Here is a 22,718-nt window from a genome sequence, read left to right on the forward strand (position 1 = left end):
TAAGATTTCCCACCAGCCATATGAAATAAAGAATCTTTGAGTAAAAGGTTTCAAAGGCAAAATTATATAGAGAGAATTGGTTTAAGGTAGTAGTAGTGGTCAAAAGCAGGTCGTCGTACGTCAGTGGTTTATCATTTTACTCCTTTATTTATGGACCTGTACCTACCGTCTCAGATTTATATCACTCGTGCAAACCTGCTTTGACGGTGCAGTCGCGTGCGCTTGCAAAATGGCTGGCCAAACGCGCCAAAATACGAGCTCAAATACTTGCTTTAATATATATAGTGTATTACTGTTTAGTTAAAAGATTACGTGCCAAAGTCTATTAATAATGAAACGATTAAAATGCTTACGAATCGTATCGGATGTTTGGTGTTTGTATGTTTAATGTTAAGTTGTGATGCTTTGAAGAATAATAAGTTTAAGAGGAAAGTGGATATTAGGACGAACAATTTAGTAAATAAAACAAGTGACAGTAAAAATTTGACTGAAAACGGCAGAGGTTTTTTATATCCTGGTAAGTTATTTATAGTTTTATAAGGAAATAATGGGAGGAGAAGATTTTCTTAAACACACAGTAGGTAAACGCTGTCGTTAACATACGAAATATTAAGAATTTCATATTTATTCAATTTTGTATTAGATCCGTTAAAAAAATTGGAACACGACACTAAAATCTCAAGTCATAATTTTGAAATTAATTAACATAACTGATAATAAGTTGAATATAATTTAAACTTGTTCTATGGTTTTGGAAGCGAGTATACGGTAAATCATGGATTTTGTTATTAAGTATGTTGGAAAATATAAACAATATACGTTGGTATTCGATTAACGTGATGCGGGTTTGAATTCAATTATAAATTAAATGTAATGCACGTGTTGGTCTCTAAAGTGGTTACAAAATAAACACTTAAACCTCTTTTTGTCCACTATCACGTAAACGCCGCTATGTTCTACAAACAAGTTTAACTGTTATTGCATAAATTATTTAAAAATATAAGGAAAATGTTTGGAAAGTTTTATGTAAAAAAAAATTCAATTGTTAGAAAGACTTTCCGATCGGGATTATTAGGTCTCTGGGGTTATGTTTTATTCAGCTCCGTCTGCGGTCGCTGGCTTCTTTTAAACGTTACTAAGTGTACAACCATGTAAATATGTATGTATATTATGCCTGCTCTTACTAGTGGAATGTTTCAAAGCCAGTTATTATGTTTAAAAAAATTCAATCAAGTCCAAAGTGAGGGTCTAACTGTCTTTGAATCTTTCTAATAGTTTTTTCGTAAGGTAAAAAAGGTTAGATTTATTATATACCTTCCATAAATATGTATATCTCGGAGCTGTAGGTCCGTGTGTGTCCGAGTTGTCCGTGTGTAACTAGTATTTCATTAATTGCTACCGGCTCAGCAGCTTTTAAGTAGGTTCTGCGACAAGTTCGCGATGAGTCGTCTGATATAATATTATAGCGCGTCTTTTTTTGCGGAACATAATAACATACAAACAGATTTTTTTATGTCACAAAGAGAAAAATGTCCCGTTATTAGATTTAATATAAATTTAAATATATATATTTACCTTTTCTTTTTATTATATATCATTAATTTTTATATTTATTTATACTATTTTATATCTGTATTAATTAATAAAACTATTATTCTTATAAAGTCCTTGTATGGCTCGTCCATACTAAGAGGTTTTATAGTGAATTTTTCGTGATACGAATTTAATTGTCTCATATTTTTGTCAATGCAATATATTTTCCACACGCTATAATGTTAGTTGTTCGGTATTTTTCCTCCTGTGAAGCATGTCGTTTCTTTTCTTAAATTACTTTTATATCAAAAGAAATAATAAAATCAAGCCTTATAAAAATCTATAGCAAATATTTGAAATTCTTAATATGTATCGGACACTGTTATTTGCTTTACGACAGAATTTATAATAAGAGGAAATTTAATTCACGTCTATATATAACTTCGCTTTTTCAATTACACTTTCCTATTCAAAAAAGCTTAATTCAATTATTATTTTGACAGTCTGTTCGTTTGTTTGTAACATCAAATTTTATATATGACACACAGAGCATGTTTCATACAGGAAGAGCGAGAATATATTTAAAAAAAATGTGAAAATCAGCGAAAGTTTAGGAATTATTGATCGAACTACTTTAAAAGAAAACATAAAGAAAATCTAGAATAAAGTCATTGAATTTAGTAGGACTGTAAAGGAAACTGTTTCCGTCTTTCAATATAGTGTTGGGAATAAGGATTGTGTCTTTCCATGTCTTACCAACACTACTGCAATACATTAGAAGATACATTTTGTGTTTTTTTGAGACAAAAAAAAATCTTAACTTGTGCTTATACGAATTTATACTAATAAATAAAATGTAAGTGTTCGTTTTTATTTAAAATTAACAACATTTCACCAAAAATATATAAAGGTATTGACGATAGCTTCATCAAAATTTCCATATGTCTATCTGTCTGTTTGTTCCGGTTTATATCTAGAACGGCTGGATCAATTTTGACAGGAATTTCTCTTGCAGGTATTTGATATGTTTCAATTCAGCGTCCTCAATAAGTTGATTGTAACCAAATAGTAGGATGACGCGTAGCTCAAATGTGGACAAGGCCGCGGCAACATTTACTAGAAAATAGAATAAAATATTCAACTTTTCCTCAACAAGAAAGCAGGATAATACATTTAGAATTTGCAATTTATTTTACGATAATTTAACGTTTACATTTATACTGAAGACGTTCGGTTGTAACGGACTGTTTCTGGATGCAGCCTTAAAACAACGTCTCATCAAATCTGCATGGGGTCAATGGGTCAATGGATTTTATAAAACGGTCATTCCATTGATACTTTACAATTTGATAAACTCATACAATACATAAAATGTGATTTGAGAGAAGGGACATGTTTATCGTCCTTTTAAAATAAATTTTATATTTTGCGAGACACGGAAAGACATAAATATGGGCATTTTTGGTATAAAGCATAAAATATTGGAAACAAAACAAACAAGAAAAGTACGGATATAAATAAAATTTACATTAAAGTATGACAGAGGTGATAAATTATAGGTTGTTTCAAATATAAATGTTTCTGACTTAACGTGTTTATAAAAAAAAAATATTTATTAAATTATACTAATGTGAGCAGGTTATTTTGTACCAGTAGTTTAAATGTAATGAATAGTTTAAAATATTGTAGTCACACTTTAATGACGTAGCTAATAACTTGCGAAACAGACTTGAAAGCTCATTATTATCTAGATTGGCAATAGAGAGGTTAAATGTTGGCTTATATTAACTAGGAATTTGTATCTAATGGGTAACTTTGTTGCGAGGTCATCGGAAACCTACTCATCTATTATAACAGTCAGTGATGACATCATCATAACAAAATGTTAATAAAAAAACGATCTCATACGGAGATATCAAAAGTAAAAATAATACGAATTAACAAGGAAAAAGAACTGAAAATTAATAAAGGAAAGGATTAAATAATTATTTTATAATTTTGAAGTGTCAAGTAAATATAAAAAACAATGAACCTCAAAATATAGATTAATAAGAACATACAATATATTATTTATATAAAATTGTCAAAAACCTTTTATATAGTAAACAGATTAATAGCGAAACTCAGGAAGATAGTGACTATGCCCCCGATGAAGCGACTAACAGCCATGCTCCCCGGCTCTATTTGGTTGTCGAGCGATTATCAAAAAACGATTTCCGATAGATTTTTCAAAAGTTCTCTACTCATTCTCTAAAATGCCATCACCAGAGCCAGTTTTTTTCTAATGAAACCTTCATTCGGATACCTTTTTTCCAAGACAAAGAGAATTATCAAAATTATTTCATAAAGGACCTATTTATCCACGAACACTAAAATATTTGCAGTCAAATCGGGGCACCTTTTTCTTTTTTGCATTTGTTTAATAAGACAAGCGAACCGAAACTAAGAAAAAATGAAGAGATTGTTAATTGTAGAAGAAAAATGAAAGATACAATGTGTAAAATCCCGTGCATCATTATACTGGGCTTGGAGGGTTGTTCAAACTTACAATTTAATTAAAAAGTTCCAAGTAATGTTTGTTTCAGAATTTAAATGAAACTACTATTTTTCGGATTTACTACGCGGATTTTATTATTTAAAAAACTACATAATCCCGACGTTTCGGTTACTTTGCAGCAACCGTGATCACGTACCGTAGTAAATCCGAAAAATAGTAGTTTCATTTAAATGAATACTCGCGAAAATCTTAGATCTCATTATGTTTCAGAATTTGCAACGAGAGTACTTTCGTTGCGTCTCAGAATAATGACGTAAAATTATGATTTCAATGATAAATTATCACGCTACGATGACAATGATAACGAAAGCAGCTAGCAGACTGGAAACTTTGTTTTGTCTTTGGTACAGGTTAAGGGGATTTGAATGCTTCAAGAATATGTCGAATATTATGAATTAAATAGGATTAGATAGTAGGTCTGTCTTTATTTATTTTTTCAGAATTGGGACGGCAAAAATCTTTAAATCAAACTGAATAGCCACATTTGTCACAAAAAAAAAGTCATTTAAAATCTTAGACTGTGTTTTTACAGCTAAAATATATTGTTCTGCCTTCCATTTACTATTGGAAAGTTTCTGCAAACTTCATAATATTCCAGGCAATTAACTGAATTTTTAATGATACTTACTTTTCAATAAATAATTGTATTATGACTATTTCTTTCTGTAAATTATTAATATTTTTTATCTCATAATTGAGCAATAGAAAGCATAGTTATGTATTTACAAATTAACTATTGGTGTTATTGTCGTTCGAGATATTGTGTATATATATGTATATTTATATATATATATATATATATATATATATATATATATATATATATATATATTTATGTGTTTGTGTAATCGAAACTCGTGTTTCATTAAATTGTGCCTAAAATGAATGTATTTTTTACATTCGAGGAGCTACATCACCGAATACACATAAGATACTGGAGTGTAAACTCAAACGTTATCAAAAAGCGTCACGAACATGGAACATATGTACCCACTACTACAATGTAATAGATCTGTTACTCTACCACTAAGTGTATTAACAGCAGGGAATTGTTCATCAATCTTGTTCACGGTATGAGCTAAATTTTTATATAACATCAAGTTTGATACGGGAAAATGATTGATGCAATAGAATGTTAGGACTACGAAGTTAAAAATACTTTTTTCTAGTGATGCGGAGAATTTTATGGGTGACGTTTTTATTTAGTATTCAGAGGTTACTCTGGGGTAATATGAGAATATCAATAGTTCTTATATCGTTTTATTCCAATCACTCTCTTTATCTATTGCATTATAATATGTTGCATTTGGTTCTACTCTAATAATAGAATGAGTGAAGCAATGTTTGGGGCATCAAATTAAAGTCGTTTGGTATTAGAAAGCTGTTTCCAACCACATTAATACCCCGTAAACGTACTTTACTTAGAATTTGCGGTTTTAGTCAGGAGTTTGATTGTCATAAATGTTTTAATGAAGATTGTTATCTTACAAAAGTGTGGTTGAATGTAACCTAATCTTTCCTATTCTTATTGTCTCGCTTATCTTAATTTAGAAAACATTAAACGGTTCTCGACAAACTAATACCAATTCCTATTTTTATGTTATTCCTAGTCCTACTTCAGGATATTTTAAAAACTATGTGCGTACATTTATGGAGTCTGCTACATTCCTTGAGACGAGTTCACTAGACGAGTTTGCCTCGTGGTACACTTAATCTGTACATTTCTTTACTGGGAAGGTTTCTGTAATTCGTTTTTGAACTTTTTCTATGGCCTCTATTTCATCTCGTTTAAAGTTTCTATGTGGCTTACTTTTTATTGCGTTTAAAAACTAATGTTGACCGCTGAATCAGAAGTTTTGATTTAAGTCAATCATAATAACAAATTCTTCTTCCTCATTAAATTTGAAAATTATATTTGGACAGAATTCAAAGACAGTGTAATATTTAATGAAGATTTTATTTATTTTAACTAAATTAATTTCAAGATTAATTTATAACTAAATTAATTAAATAATTGTAGAAAAATTAAAATCGGCCTTAGTTTATCAACCACGAGATGAATCCGTTTGTCACATTATTCATATAAATATTATGATCTATAAGTTAAGATTAAATAAAAATAGTTAAATATTTAGATAACAGTATAATTACTTCATTGTTAAACTTTTAAACGCACGTTATCCTCAACTTACCCGTTAGGTATTAGCAAGGTTTAAAGCGGAATTAATGAGTGCTCCCGTTTAGAGAATGTATTATTATATATAAAATTATAACAAGAGGTTTAATACTCTATAAGTAAGATTTATAACTAAGCTTATATGTAGTATTTCATGATTTTTATAACACTAGGTAAATATTAATAAAGCATTTTGAAATAGAAAGGAGAGTAAATTTGTAGTAAATTGACTGTAGAATACAAGTTTGCCAGTGTTTTACTTTGAACTTCATGATTGTAGAATTAAACTATAATATAGTTTGTAAACAATTGTTAATGCTATACTTTCACTAACATCCTTGTCGACTGTGAAGAAAGAAACAGGAGATAAAAATCATTAAATGCAAGCTAACTAACTCTGAAAGTGTATATCGTTAGCAGAATTTCAATAGAATCAGTTATCTTTGAAACTGAGTGTTCTTGGAAGTGACATTGTTTGTATTTCTATAGCCGGAGGCACTTGTAAGAATTGTTACACCGTGACTTGTGAGGGGTCAGCCTGTGTTATCGAAGCCATATAAAGGAGATTTGTGTAATATTAGAACTGTCACTTACAATTAATCTGTAAACATATCTTGTGTTGTAAGATTAATAAAGTTATTTTCATTTCGTTTGCATTATTGTCTTGACTTCTTATCATTTTGGGAGGTTTTTAAATATTTACATTTTTCATTATTTTATCTAGTATAATTACAGGTGAGCTCACCCATTTAAAAAAGGGCCACTAGAGTTAGAAGAACGATATATAATACATTAATGGAAGTAAAACTGTCGTCATACTGCTGAATGTATTTTAGTTATGAAAAAGTCGCTTAATTACCGTATTATTCAGAACCAACAAAGGCCAACTGAAACCAAGGCTTACACAGATAAACTCACGTCAACCTTATGAGATTTTCTCTCACAGGTTTATTACGGTTCACTTGTCATGTTCAGTTTGAGATTTAATTACAGCGACCATTCATATATCACTACTATTATTTTCTACTTATTTATAACTGAAATTTAACTAAACTTACTAATTTTATTTCCTAGAGTTAGCATCATGAAAGCTAGAGACAAGTGTTTTGTCACAGTTCTTACAGTTTTTTGGTTTCCGTGTGTTCTTTATCGAGGGTACCCATCTGCTTTGAATAAACAGCTTATTTCCATAATACTTCTCGCATTATACTAATGTTATTTACAAATCGTATGACATCAGACAGTAAGGAGGAAAAAGTTGTGCCATTTAGTATTAAGGACGAAAGCCGCGGGAAATGTCAGGTTGTTTTAAATTTATTACGTTGAAAGTCCCATCAGTTTCACTAAAACGTGGGCGAACGTGACACCGACATGAACATTAAATTATATCGTATATATGTTCACCTTACACCCTATGAATTTTATTTTCATTTTACCTTTTTTGAGGAAGTATTAAAATGTTTAGTGAGTCTTAGTAATGGTTACGAATTACACGTATACCGAGAAATCAGTTACTCTTAAGTTAAGGCTCCTCTTTACTGTAATTGCCTACTTAAGTAATTTTTATTTAGTTGTCTTATCAATTTACACTTCACTGAAAAATTTTGTTACATATTAATTTGTCAAAAAATTAAAACATCATGAGAAATGACCAACTGTTGTTATTGTCTTTTTAAGTTAAAGTAGAGAAAGTGCAGTAATAGTCGCCTGGCCTCAAACTTGTTGAAAATAAACTAAAATAAAACCAACACAATACAGCTGTCACTCCGCGAGTGATTCATTACATTATCCAGTTAATATTTCTCATACTATTAATCCAGTTAACATTTCTCACTTACTTTTATAGTAAAACATACTTTGGCCGTACTATGTTACAGAGGGAAAATGGCCGTTTTCCTAAAATAATCTTTATCAAGAACTGGTTGGTGAAATGAAAACTTTTATTTACAATTAAGCGTAATGGTTCGTTGATTAGATTGGATTTGTATTTATAAGTATTGGTTAAAAGCAATGAATTTTTAGTGACAAACTATTTTTACAGAACTTGCTATGTATAACAGATTGTTACTAAAAAATTATTTATTTTGACTGTCATTATCGGACACTATAAACTTGATAATGCATGCCTCGCAAAAAGGTTGTAGGTCAATTTTTCAAACATTAAGTGTCCTGGTGTCTCCCCCACAATCAAGGTCAGCAACGTCTCTGGAACACGCCTTACTTTACAGATGTGCATGGCCGAGGGTGGCTATTTTCCACCGGGTAGGCCGTCTGCTCGTTTGCTTCCTACTTTTGGACTTGTAGTTGAATGGTTACAAAGAAGTAAGATTTTTATAGATATACTATGTTCACTTAGTATTGAAAGAGTTGTATTTAGCAACGTTATATAGGTTTCTGTAAGAAGGAGAAAGCATAAAATAAACTTGTTCAACTAAATTTAAAACAAACATTCATGTAATTGTTGAAGTATTGACAAACTACTGAGTTTGAACTCCACATTGTAAATTTGACGCTGATTTTTTGCTCAGACAACACCAGAAGTGGATGAGTTGCAAATATCCGCCGCCAGATTTAATAATCTGCAGACTTTTTGTTGTAATTTGAAAGTGTATAACGGACGTAGATTTTTTGCGAACGAGATTCATTATCAGTTAGTTAAATAAACTTTTTCAAGTATCGTGTGCCAAAGAAACCTATTTGAATTACGATTCAGCATTTATCCAAGAATAATGAAATATAAAAATGGTATAAATGGAAATTTAAAGTGAGTTTGGGAACGGTTCCTTTATATATAGGCGTGTGTGAAATAATCCTCGTTCTTTATTTGTATTGGTCCTCACTGACTGTAGATCCTTACTACAGACATTTCATCATATTTTAGTCATCGGATTTGTGGCGAGTCCGAGAATTAAGTTGTTCTTAGATTTCATGTCTGTTTAATTCGAACTTTAAGAATCATCTTGATGATAACATTAACTTGTCACATCATGAATTTTTGTGACATTAACAATACACTAACCACTCCATCACTCTTTCTGTTTTTTTGTTTGCTCGTTAATACAAATAATTATAGTGGAAATAATAAAGTATCAAATTAAAATAAATAAATTTCAAGTTGGTTTTCTTATCGGATGTGATAATAATCTTAGTATAAAGATATTAACAGTTATTCAAAGAATTCCTTATTAATTATTTGTATATACACAAAAAAAAACTATAAGTACTGTATAAGATAAGTGAAATGTCTCGGATGTTGTTCGATAAAGATTTAAAATACAAAGCAGACGTTTCTCGAATAAATGTAGTTGTGTAAAATGTGTTTTCACTTCAGATCTCTGTAACATTTACTTGGCAACAAACGGTGGATGTCTATCTTTGAATAGTGACATTTTTATAGCTTACCGTGAAAATAAAGTGGGATTTATTCTGATTCTTATCGATTTCAGCTCTGACAAAACAAAGAACAATGGACCATCGTTCAGAAATCTCTGACGGGATCATTTAAAAACACTAAAACAACAGAACATGAAAGTTAAGAGTGTCATTACATTGTGTTTTCTCTTGATTAATGACAAACGACATGAACTTCTTAGTTTTGACTGTATTCAATACTATCCTTTTTAAAGTTTTTTCCCCAGAATAGTTTTAGTAACATTCGCTAATTTTCCTTGTTTCAGCTGGACTGTTTTCGTTAGGCAAAGTGCTGAACTTTTTCCCAGTGGGAGACGAGCGTGAATGCAAGCCTTCTACATTCACCATCGCCGGTGCAGGCATCTGTCTCAACCCTTACGACTGTCGACAGAGAGATGGCAAGGCCTCAGGGGATTGCGCTCATGGACTCGGAGTCTGCTGTGTTTGTTAGTATCTCGTTGCTATTTTATTACAAGGTCTTCTTATTTAAGATGATTTTTCTTGCGGTATATTCTGTAATCATAAGATTTCATTCAAATGGCTTATTAAGTAGAAAACAAATGACAATTAGTACACAAAACAAGAACAGTCAATAATTATTCTTTGAACTTAATGTTCACTGTATTATTCATATAATGCCTATCTACCAGTATAAAAGTGAAAATTATTTATATAATGTTTAATAAAGATAGCATTATATTTTTTAATTATTGTGTATCGAGCTATAGTTATGTTACTGTGTATGTAGTCAGCAATATGTACACGAAAATGTAGCGATGTTTTTCCTAAAACTAATTCCGATTAAGTTGAAATTGTCAAACAAACCCGGAGCACTTACCGTTTTATGACAGTTTTCGTTTCTTTTCTGTTATTAAGGTCTCAGGTCATGTTCAACGTAAAATGTTGCAAATTTTTTTTCTTATCTTTAAAAAATATAAAATTTTTAGTTTACTTTAATATTACCAAGAAATTTACATGCTTGGCTCGGTTAAGTTATTGATTGATGTCTCTTTATGTAAACGATTTGTACAAAAAACGTTGTATATATTGTATAGATATTCCGTATGTATGAGATGTCTCGTCACTAGCGTGTCACACGCGACGTTCTTTACTGTTCTCTAATGAGACACGTAATTGGTTGCTGTAAGTTAAGATTACAAGACATTATGAAATTCACAATCATACAATATCTTTGTTAAGAGTTTTTTAAATCGATATTAATTACAACGATTAAGATGAGAGCAGGTACATTATATTTGATGTTTGTCAATGAGTATTAGACGTTAAAAATAGTAGAGCGTTGGATATGCGCTTGCACATGTAGACGCAGCCTTAGACGTAACGGCACACGCTATCAAGTGTACACGCACGCGCCAAAGTAAAAAGCGAATTTTAATTAATAATGTATGAACGTCGTCTGGAACGCTATCAAATAAAAGAGATTGAATTATTAGAAGTAAACCTTTCAAATGTTGATTTATGTTGGACTTTTCCGTGAATACGTTTTTCTTTCAATTAATTTGCTTTCATTTAGTCTAAAAACATAAGAACAATATCTGTTAAAAATATGAGTTTATTTAAAAATATATATATAATTCGGAAATAAAATATAATTTTGAATTGTTTAATTCAAATGATTTTAGTCTCTTCTCCGTAGATAATAGGATTAAAATATTGAAATTTGTATGCATATAGTTTTTGTTAAAAATTAAGCCGCGAGAAATGTTTAAGCGAGTTTTTATGAAATTGTTGCATTCAGTTCATTTTTAATAACCTCTATTCAACCTGTTCAATAAATTTTGTGTTCGATTTATTAATCCCACATTTCATTAGCATAATATAAATTTATGTTAGTACATATAAGACCGTTGGGATTTCTATTATGACATAACCATCTAGTATATTTGTTTACTTTTTCACGACATCATTAACATTTCAAGTTAACTCCTGCCCAGATATGATTACCATCCCTTGCTATCATTTCCTCCGACATATAATTCTTTGTTAATGTCTATATTCGTCCTCCGTCAGTCGAGGTGTCATGTGGCGCCACGGTACAGAACAATCTGACCTACTTCATGTCACCACGCTTCCCAGAACTGTGGTCTGGTGATGAAAACTGCACCATACACATTGAGAGGACGCACGCCGGCATCATGCAACTCAGAATCGACTTTCTTCATTTCACAATAGTAAGTGCTTATGGAAATGGTAATACAGTCGCTATTTACATATTGTTTTATGGATTCCTGAAATGAGGGAAAACAGGAAAACGATAGCTTTGTTTACTTTGTATTTATGAACGATTGATTTATTACAGTGTTTGTGCGACATTTTTATTAGTCTTCGGACAAAAACAAATTTAACTATAATGGGATGATTATGGGTAGGTTGTTAAATAAATAATGAATCAATCAAATCTCAACTCAATCAAATGTTCATAAAATTACTTTGATTTCATTTTATGAATGTTTTTATCATTCGGTAGATTTTATGATGGGCTGATTGAGATCAAGGGCATTGAAGATTTTTTGCTTTAATGTTTCTTCAATAAACTGTTTTTTGTGTTACCAACAATAGAATTAAAAAAATCTGTATGACTTATATGAAACTCCATATAAGTATAAAAGCACTACGTATTCTACAATTTTTTTTAGTATGCATAATTTTTATTCAATCTTTCGAAGTCCTTTAGAACACACTTGTTTCAAATTCTCCTTCTCTCAAATATATTTGTTAACTTTTACCCTTTTTTCTAAATATAAACTGACTGGAGGCAATTCTGTGTATTTTCAATAAACATGTCTCTTAGGCTTGTTTATTAGAAAATATTATTTTTGTTTCAAATAAATGTATTCCAAGAAGGTTCTAATACAGAAAAATACAGAATCGAAAATTTACAATTAATTAAGGTCAAAGAATAAAAATATGTATGTCGTTTCAGTAATATATTATAAGGCATTGACTGAAAGGAAGTGTTGTATTAATGTGAGATAAATCTTTAATACTAGGGTCAACCCAACAGAACTACGGGGGCGTGTGACGAAGACGTCATGGTACTGGGGGAGGGAGATTCCAACTTTACATTATGCGGGCAGAACCACGGGCAACACGGTGGGGACATTGTATATTCATGGCTGTTTTACATAGGAAGTGAATTCTATAAAGAATAACTTGCTGACAATCGGAATATTATAAATATGTGAAATGGGATCCATTGAAATGAATTATTTGTACCTAATCTTGTCCATATAAGTAAATTCACAAAAACGTATTGAGTCTTCTAAAAATCTTATTTAATTTTTTGCACTTTTTTATATGTCTTTCCTTTGAACAAAAAGACATTTAAACAGTTCTTTAAATTGTGATGTGATCCTTTTTCCTTTTGTAAGTGATATATTATTAACTTTTTTCATTTTGAAAGTGATATATTATTATTAACGAAATTAAATTGTATATAGATTTAATAATCTCTGTAACAGTCCTTAATAAAATAACATTAACGATAATTGAAGTGACCTGAGATTCGGATTAAAAAAGGCAGTAAAATAAGCGCCTTTATTCGCTTATAGGTTGTTTTACTTTTAAAATTCAATTACTTCATAAAAGCAACGAGATACTTTGCTCTCAAATTCTCAGTATTGTTCATTACAATTTAAGAACGAAAAAAATGTTCAAATCAAACAAATTAAATTTGGCTCCCTCTTCGATTGTCGTTTGTTTTGTTTTAGAACTTTTAAATACATTTCACTGACTTCAAAGTAACCTAATGAAACATAATAAGACGATTCTCAGTCATTTGTCTTTTAATCTGTTTTCTTGTTTACTTTTACTTTGAAACCGGTGACAACTCTGCCAGTGGATTTTTACGTCTGAGTAGAAAACATGTTTTCATTATTATTTGACAAGTTGTATATTCCTTTCGTTACCCTCCAGTATACTACAATCTTCCGAGTACGGTGGAGTCTCGTGAAGCCGGGGAACTCCCCAACATTAAGTCCACTCCTCTTGTTATTCGTATGCGTGGGTCTGATATGCCCAGGATATGGCTGATGAGATTGGCTCAGATGCCACTTGCTCATTCCAGTCCTCACAACTGTTTGCAGTATCACATAGACAATAATGGTGAGTATTTTTGGTCTAAGATATATTCCTAGGTTATGTATTTTTCTCTAACTTCAAACCACCCCCTTACATTTTATGTGATTTTAATAGCTCTTTTAAATATATATAATTCAATATCTCTTTAAAATATTCGGTGATATAATCTTAATGTACCAATTGAGTTATCGATAATAGAAAAAAAATATTTACTGATATCTTTCAAATTGTAAACATACAAGCTAAAACCTGTTATTTTAAAATAGCAATGTTCAGAAACCCTGTAAATTCATCTCTTGTTTTTAACAAGGCACTATAAAGACATTTAACTTCGCGTCCAACGGGCGTCACCTGGCGTCTCAGGAGTATCGCGCGTGTGTCAGGCGGAACCTTGGCTTTTGTTCTGTTCGTTACACACCGTGTGACTCTCGCTCCTTCAGGATAGGACCGGACCCGAACCCTGGGGCCGCATCAAACTTGGGCTCGGACCCAGCCGCTGGTAAGTTGTACGTTCTATAAATCCTGTCGTGGACACAAACACATACTTATATTAATATATTTAGCACAGAATATAGTGCTACACAGACAGTCAGACGGAATAACTGTTTGAGTTACTATAAAAATCACAATCAAGATATATTTAGTGAATTAATGAATAATTATTATAATTAAGTGTGTAGTGTAGAAGACGAACACTCCTCAATCAAACACCATTTTTCTGTGTCAATATTCGAAACGATATCGATCGTTCTAAATTGAGTTCCTATTTTGCTGAGTATGTACTTAAAATCGATTATAATTTTAACTCACATTATTATACCAACTAACGAATTGTACCCAAATTGAGATCGTGGTTTTTTTTTGTGTACTTCTTACAGATCAGCTCACACCAATTTTAGCTATTTCCGATAGTCCAAATGGTTCCTAGTTAATTCAAATTGTTCCTCAATGCGTAACTAACAAAATTGTATGTATTCAGTGATAGATCACATATCTCTTCCATCATTTTTAATTACACATTGTCACCTTATGTTTCCGCTCCTTCGTGTTGTTTGTTTCGGAGGTCAATATCTTCAAAACAAAAATGTTACCAAATCAAAAAGGTATCGAGTTTAATATCGAAGAAGCTTTCCTATACCGATTACAATTATCCACAGCACTCGCTTTGTCACAATATTTTCATATCATTTAACAACCCGGATATAAAAAAAAAATATGGACATAAGGCTTCTAAAATCATGTGATGGTTCACTTTGAATATCATTGTGATATTAAATAATAACTCAAACTGAGTTGAAGTTAGAAATAAATTGAATAGAATTTATCTATATTTTATTCTGGTAAAAATAAAATATAATTCCATTGAATCTGTACAAAAGGTATTCGTTACGGACGCCTGATTTAATTATCGGCTTCCGCGATAACCGCGGCGCAACGAAGATTGTGATCATATAATAACGAGTAGAAGTTTATAAGACCTCTTCGATTCTCTTTGTAGAAAAAAAATACTTTTATTATAACGTTACATCATACGTGGCAGTGAAACATTATGAAAAAGCAGATGATAAAATGTATGCACAAGGTCTTTGAGTAAATTATAATAAACATATAGATGTCCTGTAAAACAGTACAATTATTTTTTGGGGTCCTCCAATTATCCCGTAAATGATTAAATATACATTCGGTATATATAAAATGAAGCTCCAAAAACTTTTCGTCTGTCTTATGGATTTCTCATTATAGCCAATTAAACAAGGCCTTTGATTTTGTAATAAATATATTTATATGTGTGTGTGTGTGTGTGTGTGTGTGTGTGTGTGTGTGTGTGTGTGTGGATCAAAATATGTACCAAGTTTTTAAAATGCGATCATTATTTGAGTGACTTCATCTTATGTAATCCCTATTGTAATACGGAGGTTGGAATAAAAATAAATAGTTAGATATCCTGTTTATACGAATTATAATTTAATTTTGTTTTTATAAGGATAAAAAATTAACAAAATTTTGTAGTTGGGTGCCCTAACTTTAAAACACCAAAAATTTTTCTGCTATTTCTAAATTTATGAAAAGATTTTCATGTAATTAATTCTTGATGCTTTGTTTATTATATATTCAAGTTCAGTCTTGATAAACAATAGCTTACTTCTCTATGTATTAATTATAGTCAAACCATTCTTTGAGACATAAAAAATATTCACCGATAACTGCAAATGTATAGATGCGTTAGGATTCATATTTTAGTGTGGAGGAAAAAAAACTAAATCTGTAGTATCTGTATGTAGTAACCTTAAGTCTGTCATTTCAAAAATACAATTAATCAGAAGGCAAAAATAAAAACTTTTTTAATCTATCTAAAGTGACTCACAATTAAAAAATTTAAAATTCTTGTAACTCATCCGATATTCTCATCTTGAATGAAACGAAGGCTTCATCTTGAATGAAACGAAGGCAAAGTTCTTCGCCAGAAATTATATAATGCAGTAAATGTCAAGCGTCTTAAGGTCTGGGTTGAATAAGTTTTCATTAAATTGAATAAGTAATAATTAAGTTTACAAATATAACTTTATTCCAGCTGAGATATGAAAATAAGAACTCCTTATTTTATATTCAATTTTTTTTGCCTTTTTCAACATCAATTATTTTTCGTGTCAGATATGTTAAATGTATATGATAGTTACTTTCTGTGTTATTTGATATAGCATATTATGATTTTTTTGTTCTCCATATATTTGCAGGTTCAACTGAACCCACGATGCCAGTTAATGACTCTGAAGAAGAGGAGGGCTCTGGAGCCGAACCTCAAATTATTGACTCATCCAGTACAAGGCCGGGTATCGTGAGCCGGGTAAGTTACATAACAGTTAAACATTTATAAGAATAAATTATGTTATCAATTTATATGAGATAATTTATCAAATTTAACTTAAAATGTATAATTAAACATAATTTTTTTACAAATAATTATAGATAGATTGATATTTATTCAGACATGTTATATGTCGTTTGTCTTTTTTATGACTAAAATGATTTCCCCTTTACGCTCTTGTCTGCATGTGTTATTTGCCATTAGATAATAAAATGTTGATTTCTAATAATGAACTGATTAATGTTAGGTAGTATAAATATTAATTTCCTTTAATTATTAATCCAATAACACGTCAATTAACTGGGGTACGATCAATTAACCATTACAATCCAAGACATTATAACTAATATTACAATTATGTTTATTTATGTTCTACACACTAATTTCAACTGGTAGTACATATTTCCCATGTCATCCCAAGTAGACCCCGTAACCACTAACAGCTAACATGAACAGATCTGGGGTTATATCTGGGGCTCCTCGCAGCGTTCATGGCGCTGGTCTCCGTACCTCCAGCACCAGGACGTGCTTCACTACTACGGGTATGGACCAGCAGGTTTCGGACGAAGACGCTGCACAGACAGGATCACTATACCCTGTGAGAATGAATACTTCCTGCCGGTGAGATAGAGTTTAACAAACATATAGAAATACATAAAAAAGATAATTATAATTATAGCTTTTTGTCAATTATTTTATTTTAAATATAGTGTTTTTTCTCGAGTTTAACCATAATGTCGTCTACTAAAATACATTACCGATAGACTAAACATCGCCAATATATTATATTAATAAAGTAAGTATTTAAAATGATGTTGTTGATGTAGTCACCGTCGTGGTCGATGGGTGTGTGTGACCCTCATCGCTGTGGGTCCTCACTGTGCGCGGGGAGTTCCGGCTCAGACTGTTTGGTGGAGTCCTCGGTGACGCCGTTCGCGGTTTCTGTCCATTTCGGTCCGCCCACCCCCAAACAGAACCCAGACCTCAATTTAGGAGCCTGCTTGAGATACCAGCAGTTGCCTTGTGAAACCTAGACGTATTGGACTGGCAACTTGATAAGATTCTGACACATTAATCTTAAAGATTATTAAAGGAATTAAATTAAAACATGATAGTTTAAGTCCTTGTATAATACATTTGTTTCTATACACAGTTTCTTCATATAAAAATGCACATTTAAAAAAAATATACAATTTAGAACAAACTATTGAACATCGATGACGTCACTGTGACGAAAAAATAATTATATTTATCTTAGTTTATAAGATACAAAAAAAATTGTGTTTCTTGTATATTAAATATGAAATTGTTATTTGTAATATAATATTATAGAAGTTAATTGAAATCAATGTAAATAAAAATGTATTATAAATATTTATTTTTAGTTAGGAATTGTAAAAACATAAAAAGTTTAAGTATAAGGAATTTTTTGTAATAAATAAAAAGAGGCCGATATTGTTTTATTGAACCTGGTATTGATAAATCAAAAATACTTTATGATCTTTTACTATCCTGTAGTAAAATTCAAACAACTTTTCATTTTCTATTTAGAAAACTCGGGGGTTTTCTCTTTGTTTTGTACAAGTATTTATTGGAACCCTGAAAACCGCTTTAAACGTACACAGGCATGTATTAATTTGAATGTAGTTTAATCCTAAATTGATTTCAATTGTTTTCAATGGTTCAGATCTATAAGAATTTGTTTACACAGATTCATGACTTTGAATATACTTTCATTGAGATACTTTTATCTGGAGGTCACTGTCAGAAGCGCATTTAAACAAACAGTATACAGATATATAAATAGTTCTTCCAACGATACCCGAAATTTAAATAATTAAAACTTCCATAGTATAATATCATAAAGAGGATACTTACCTAAATATATTTTCATATTATTCCTTTGCTTTTTAACTGAACTAATCTCAGTAATAGCAGTGAGGTTTAATGAGGGTTTTACACGCAGAACGAAGAGTATAAAGAAAATCTTATCTCATTCGAGGAGGATGTACAAGAAGTCATAACACAGACTATGAATAATATTTTGCGTTTAAATTTATGTTTTAATACTACGTTCTGACAAATGTGCAGGGTAAGAGGCAACACCTGCTGAGGCATAATACAATAATTTTGGTCATATACAACTTGAAACAATAAACACATGAAAGACAGGTGTTTTTATGGCTAGCCTAAGTTTAAAAAAAAAATGTTTTCTTGGGAATCAAATTATTTTATTATTTTGTAAGTTATATTTATATTTATATAAATATATATTTTTATATTTCTTAATTTTGTTACTTATGTATTTCTATGTAATAAGGTTGCAATAGTTGATTGCAGGTGGTTGTAACTCTATTTAAAAAAGCACCAAAAAAGAAATAACAAATGCTCTTTTATAATTTTATTCAAAATAGGATTCTTTTATGTAATTAATAAACTTATTTGATGGCACCTAAATTACTCACGAATTTAAATTCAAGTGTTTTCATTCAACTAATATCTATTTTATATTAATGTTCATTTTTTTTTCTTAATAGCAACATTTCAGCCATCTTTAAGTCAAAGATTAAAAATTCTTTTTTTTTTGTAAATGTGAAAATATAAATAAATAAAAAAGGAGATAAATTTAATCTCGAAATATATTTTACAACTTAAATAAATTGTGTACCACAGAAGTATAAAAAAACATTACTCTAAACGCCTATCAATCATTTCACTTCAAAGAACCACGATCTCCACTTTCATGAAGGTATATATTTAGAAATATTTGAAGCAAAAATTCTACTTAACACGCGTATAGGACGGGAATAGCGAACGAACTTCATTTCACCAAAAAGTTTTTAAGAGGTCCCCGTAAACCTACACCTGGGTCGCAAGTCCCAGGCACTGTTGAAGTTCCTCTCCCTGCAACGCGATGGTCCCGCACCCGCAAGGTGAATCTATGGAATGCTGAGAAGTTTCGTCTCTGTCTTCGAAGCTACTAAAATCTGGTAAAAATTTTCTAATACCATTGATAATTTATTACCAGCGGTAATCGAAAAGATAACTACAATCTTATCTAACACTTACTCTGTGATATAAAGATGTTATTTAATAGCTTACGTTCTAGCGAAGATGTTATCTTAGTATAGTTTGCTGCCGTTCTCAGACAGAACACGCGACGAGACCATTACAGTATCAGAGTAAAATATCATAATGTCAGCGATAAAGTTACGATTTTTTAAATTTATTTTTCGATTAATATGTTTACTAATGACCTTAAAGTTTTAATTATTGTTTTAACTGGCCTCAAAAAACGAAAGGATTTTCAATGCGCCAGCATTTTTTTTGGTATAATTGTAATGCAATTATTCTTAAAAAACGGCTATTATTTATTAATTACCCAAATAATAAATACAAAAATTATAATGTATTGGTTTTCGGCTCTGTTTTGTTGCGAACTTTCAAAATACCTGTTATTTTTACTGAAAATTTAAGAATAAAATGTAATTTATAAAAATCAAACAATCAATTTTACAACCACACCTAAATATCCAAACACCAAATAAGAATAAGTAAAAAATCTCGACATTATCACAGGGCAATTAAAAAAAATTATCTTCTTAATATTTTGAAACAGTATGTTTCTGTGTAACTACTTCCGAATTTATTATTTTTGTCATCATGACGTTACTACGTTAATATTTTTAATAATATTGCAAGGCTATACACTGGCTTCAATCTTCTTCAGTTCCAGCTTACTTTGTTTTCGAAAACATGAAAATATGTTATAGACCGAACATGTTATCATGACTAAGGACCTGAGTGCCTGTGTCATAAAATACAATAAATAAAAGGGTGAATAGGATGATATTGAGGTAAAGTGTTCACCACCTATGATATCCTCCTATCAACCGGTGGAATGATATTCACGCCCTATCCAGTCGAATTAAAGAAAAAAGGTCTAAAAGACCAATAATCACTGAATAATTATAATATATCTATTCTTCATTTGTTTGTCTGTCTTTCTTTGAGTCTTCTACAGACGCATTTCTTAAAGTCAGATCACGCGCTAGCTTAAGGTGAGATGCCTACTCTGTTTTCTTACTATGATCTGCTAATCCTCTACTGTAAACTATTTCTTCCTACGTTTGAAGGTAAATTAATTAATAATATATTATATATTAGGTAAATTAATTAATAGGTAATTAATTATTTGAACTAAATGAAATCGATTAACTAAGGGATTTTACTCTTTAACTCCAAAGATATCATTGTTCTCAGCAGTTTATGGCTTGGGACGTTGACTTAAAGTACATATTTTTAACTCTGAAATCACAAAATTTTATTAATAATACGTTCCACCGAAATTAATTTTTTGTGAGAATATTTTTTCTCCGAGGCTTACGGAAGGTAGAGAAAAATTGACAGAGGTGAAAGGCGATAAAATCAAAATCTTTCTGATGATGATCACCTTGCTGCCTTCAAGAAGCTGCGACATCGATGAGATAGTTTTGTAAAAAAGTAAGTCATCGCTATGATTTTTTTAATCACTTGGTGTAATAGTCTCTTAATACTATTTTCTCGACTAGTAGGCACAGTCTTACTAATTTATAAAATTCCATTATTTTATTATAAATTAAATTTGGTTAGGTAGAGAGAAGAGCTTGGACAGTTGAGGTGAGCGTTTAACCCGCGTTAGATCGGGGTCCCTTAAATCTACACCTGGGTCACAAGTCCCAGGCACTGTTGAAGCTCCTCTCTCTGCAACGCGATGGACCCGGCACCCGCATGGTGAATTCATGGAATGCTGAGAGGTTTCTTTTCACTATCGCCAAATCTACATAATTTTACTACTATTATAAATAATTTCGTTCTTATGAAATTGGGCGCAAACTCCTCCTTAAACCTCTAATATCAGTTCTACATCCAATTCCGACAAATTCAATATTTCTGTTCCCCTCCACATACAAGTAAATATCGTATTTAAACTCTCTCCTCAGTTTCTTACATGGTTTCCGCATTACACATGTTACTGCCATATCTCTGCTTAGTTACCGAAGGCTTCGGTTGTGCTTTAAACAAAGACTTGACAGTGCTCATATTATACATTTAGTTATCCTTGTCTCATAAGAATTTTGATATTACTGATATAAAAATTAAGGTAAAATAGAAAACTTCGTACACATTACTTATAATAATCCTATTTAGGACGATGTTCCTTGGAGTGATTCTTGACCGTCGATGAAGGCATCTATTTATACGGTTTCTTAAGCGTATACATAATTTTCTATCTTTACGCACTAAAATTTCTTACCACAGCCATGTTTGCTGCTATCATTCGACTCCAGTGGCGTTTCGTTTTAGGGTCTGATTCATCTTCGGTTTTCGCAACTTTGACCACGTATTTGATTTTCGACGACAACTCAGGTGGCTTTCTCGCAACTCAAGTGAAATATGCATACACAAACCACGCCGTGTAACGTCCTTTTAAGTTATTTTTTATCTATTTCTTCAAATCCATCCTTTCCCGCCTAGTTTCCATCCTGCCCTGAGCATCCTTGTATAGAAGTTAAATCCCTTACGACTCCATTTTCTCCAAAAAACCTTCCCTGTCCGTTCTGTGTATTATCTAGGTATACTATATATTTTTATTGATTAGAATGTAGTGTATTAGTATTAATTATTCATATATGTTTACTTATTTATATCCTTTTAGTTTTTCTTTCTCAGTTTAACGGATAGGTGAAAGGGATCTTTCAGAGAAATAATTCTATCCGATATGAACTCCATTACTTTATATTTATTGTGTATAAATAAATAAAATATGAGTATTAAAATTAAAAATGAACTGACAACGAATTTAACAAACGATTATCTCAATGGATCTTATTTGAGGAAACAAAATTAAAAGAATAAGTTTCACGGTTTAATTCCTCGCTGATGGTATTAACTCGACCTCTTTTATTTAAACAGCAAATTAGATTTTTCTCGTTATATTGTGTAAACGAGTTCCTTAGTTAATTTGTTCAAGTTTATTTTATAAATAAATCTAGTTTCTTACATTACAGTTTTAATATTTGCTCCATTTTAAG

At 30.9% G+C, this 22,718-nt stretch overlaps 1 protein-coding gene across 2 annotated transcripts; it reads left to right on the forward strand.

Annotated features, from left to right (window-relative positions):
• The first annotated feature begins 196 nt into the window (after positions 1 to 196).
• LOC116771578 (uncharacterized) lies at positions 197 to 18,088 on the forward strand. Of its 2 annotated transcripts, none has more exons than XM_032663466.2 (9): positions 197 to 517; positions 9,944 to 10,123; positions 11,709 to 11,869; positions 12,689 to 12,791; positions 13,614 to 13,802; positions 14,089 to 14,277; positions 16,514 to 16,623; positions 17,101 to 17,265; positions 17,472 to 18,088. In XM_032663466.2, exons 1-9 carry the CDS (start codon positions 346 to 348, stop codon positions 17,676 to 17,678), a joined length of 1,476 nt encoding a protein of 491 aa, XP_032519357.2. In that variant the 5' UTR covers positions 197 to 345; the 3' UTR covers positions 17,679 to 18,088. The 2 variants fall into 2 exon arrangements, with proteins under 2 accessions (XP_032519357.2, XP_032519358.2); XM_032663467.2 differs by having other exon boundaries at positions 17,131 to 17,265.
• The last annotated feature ends 4,630 nt before the right edge of the window (positions 18,089 to 22,718 follow it).

Source organism: Danaus plexippus, chromosome 17 (genome assembly GCF_018135715.1).
Source record: "Danaus plexippus chromosome 17, MEX_DaPlex, whole genome shotgun sequence".
Taxonomy (NCBI): Eukaryota; Metazoa; Arthropoda; class Insecta; order Lepidoptera; family Nymphalidae; genus Danaus; species Danaus plexippus.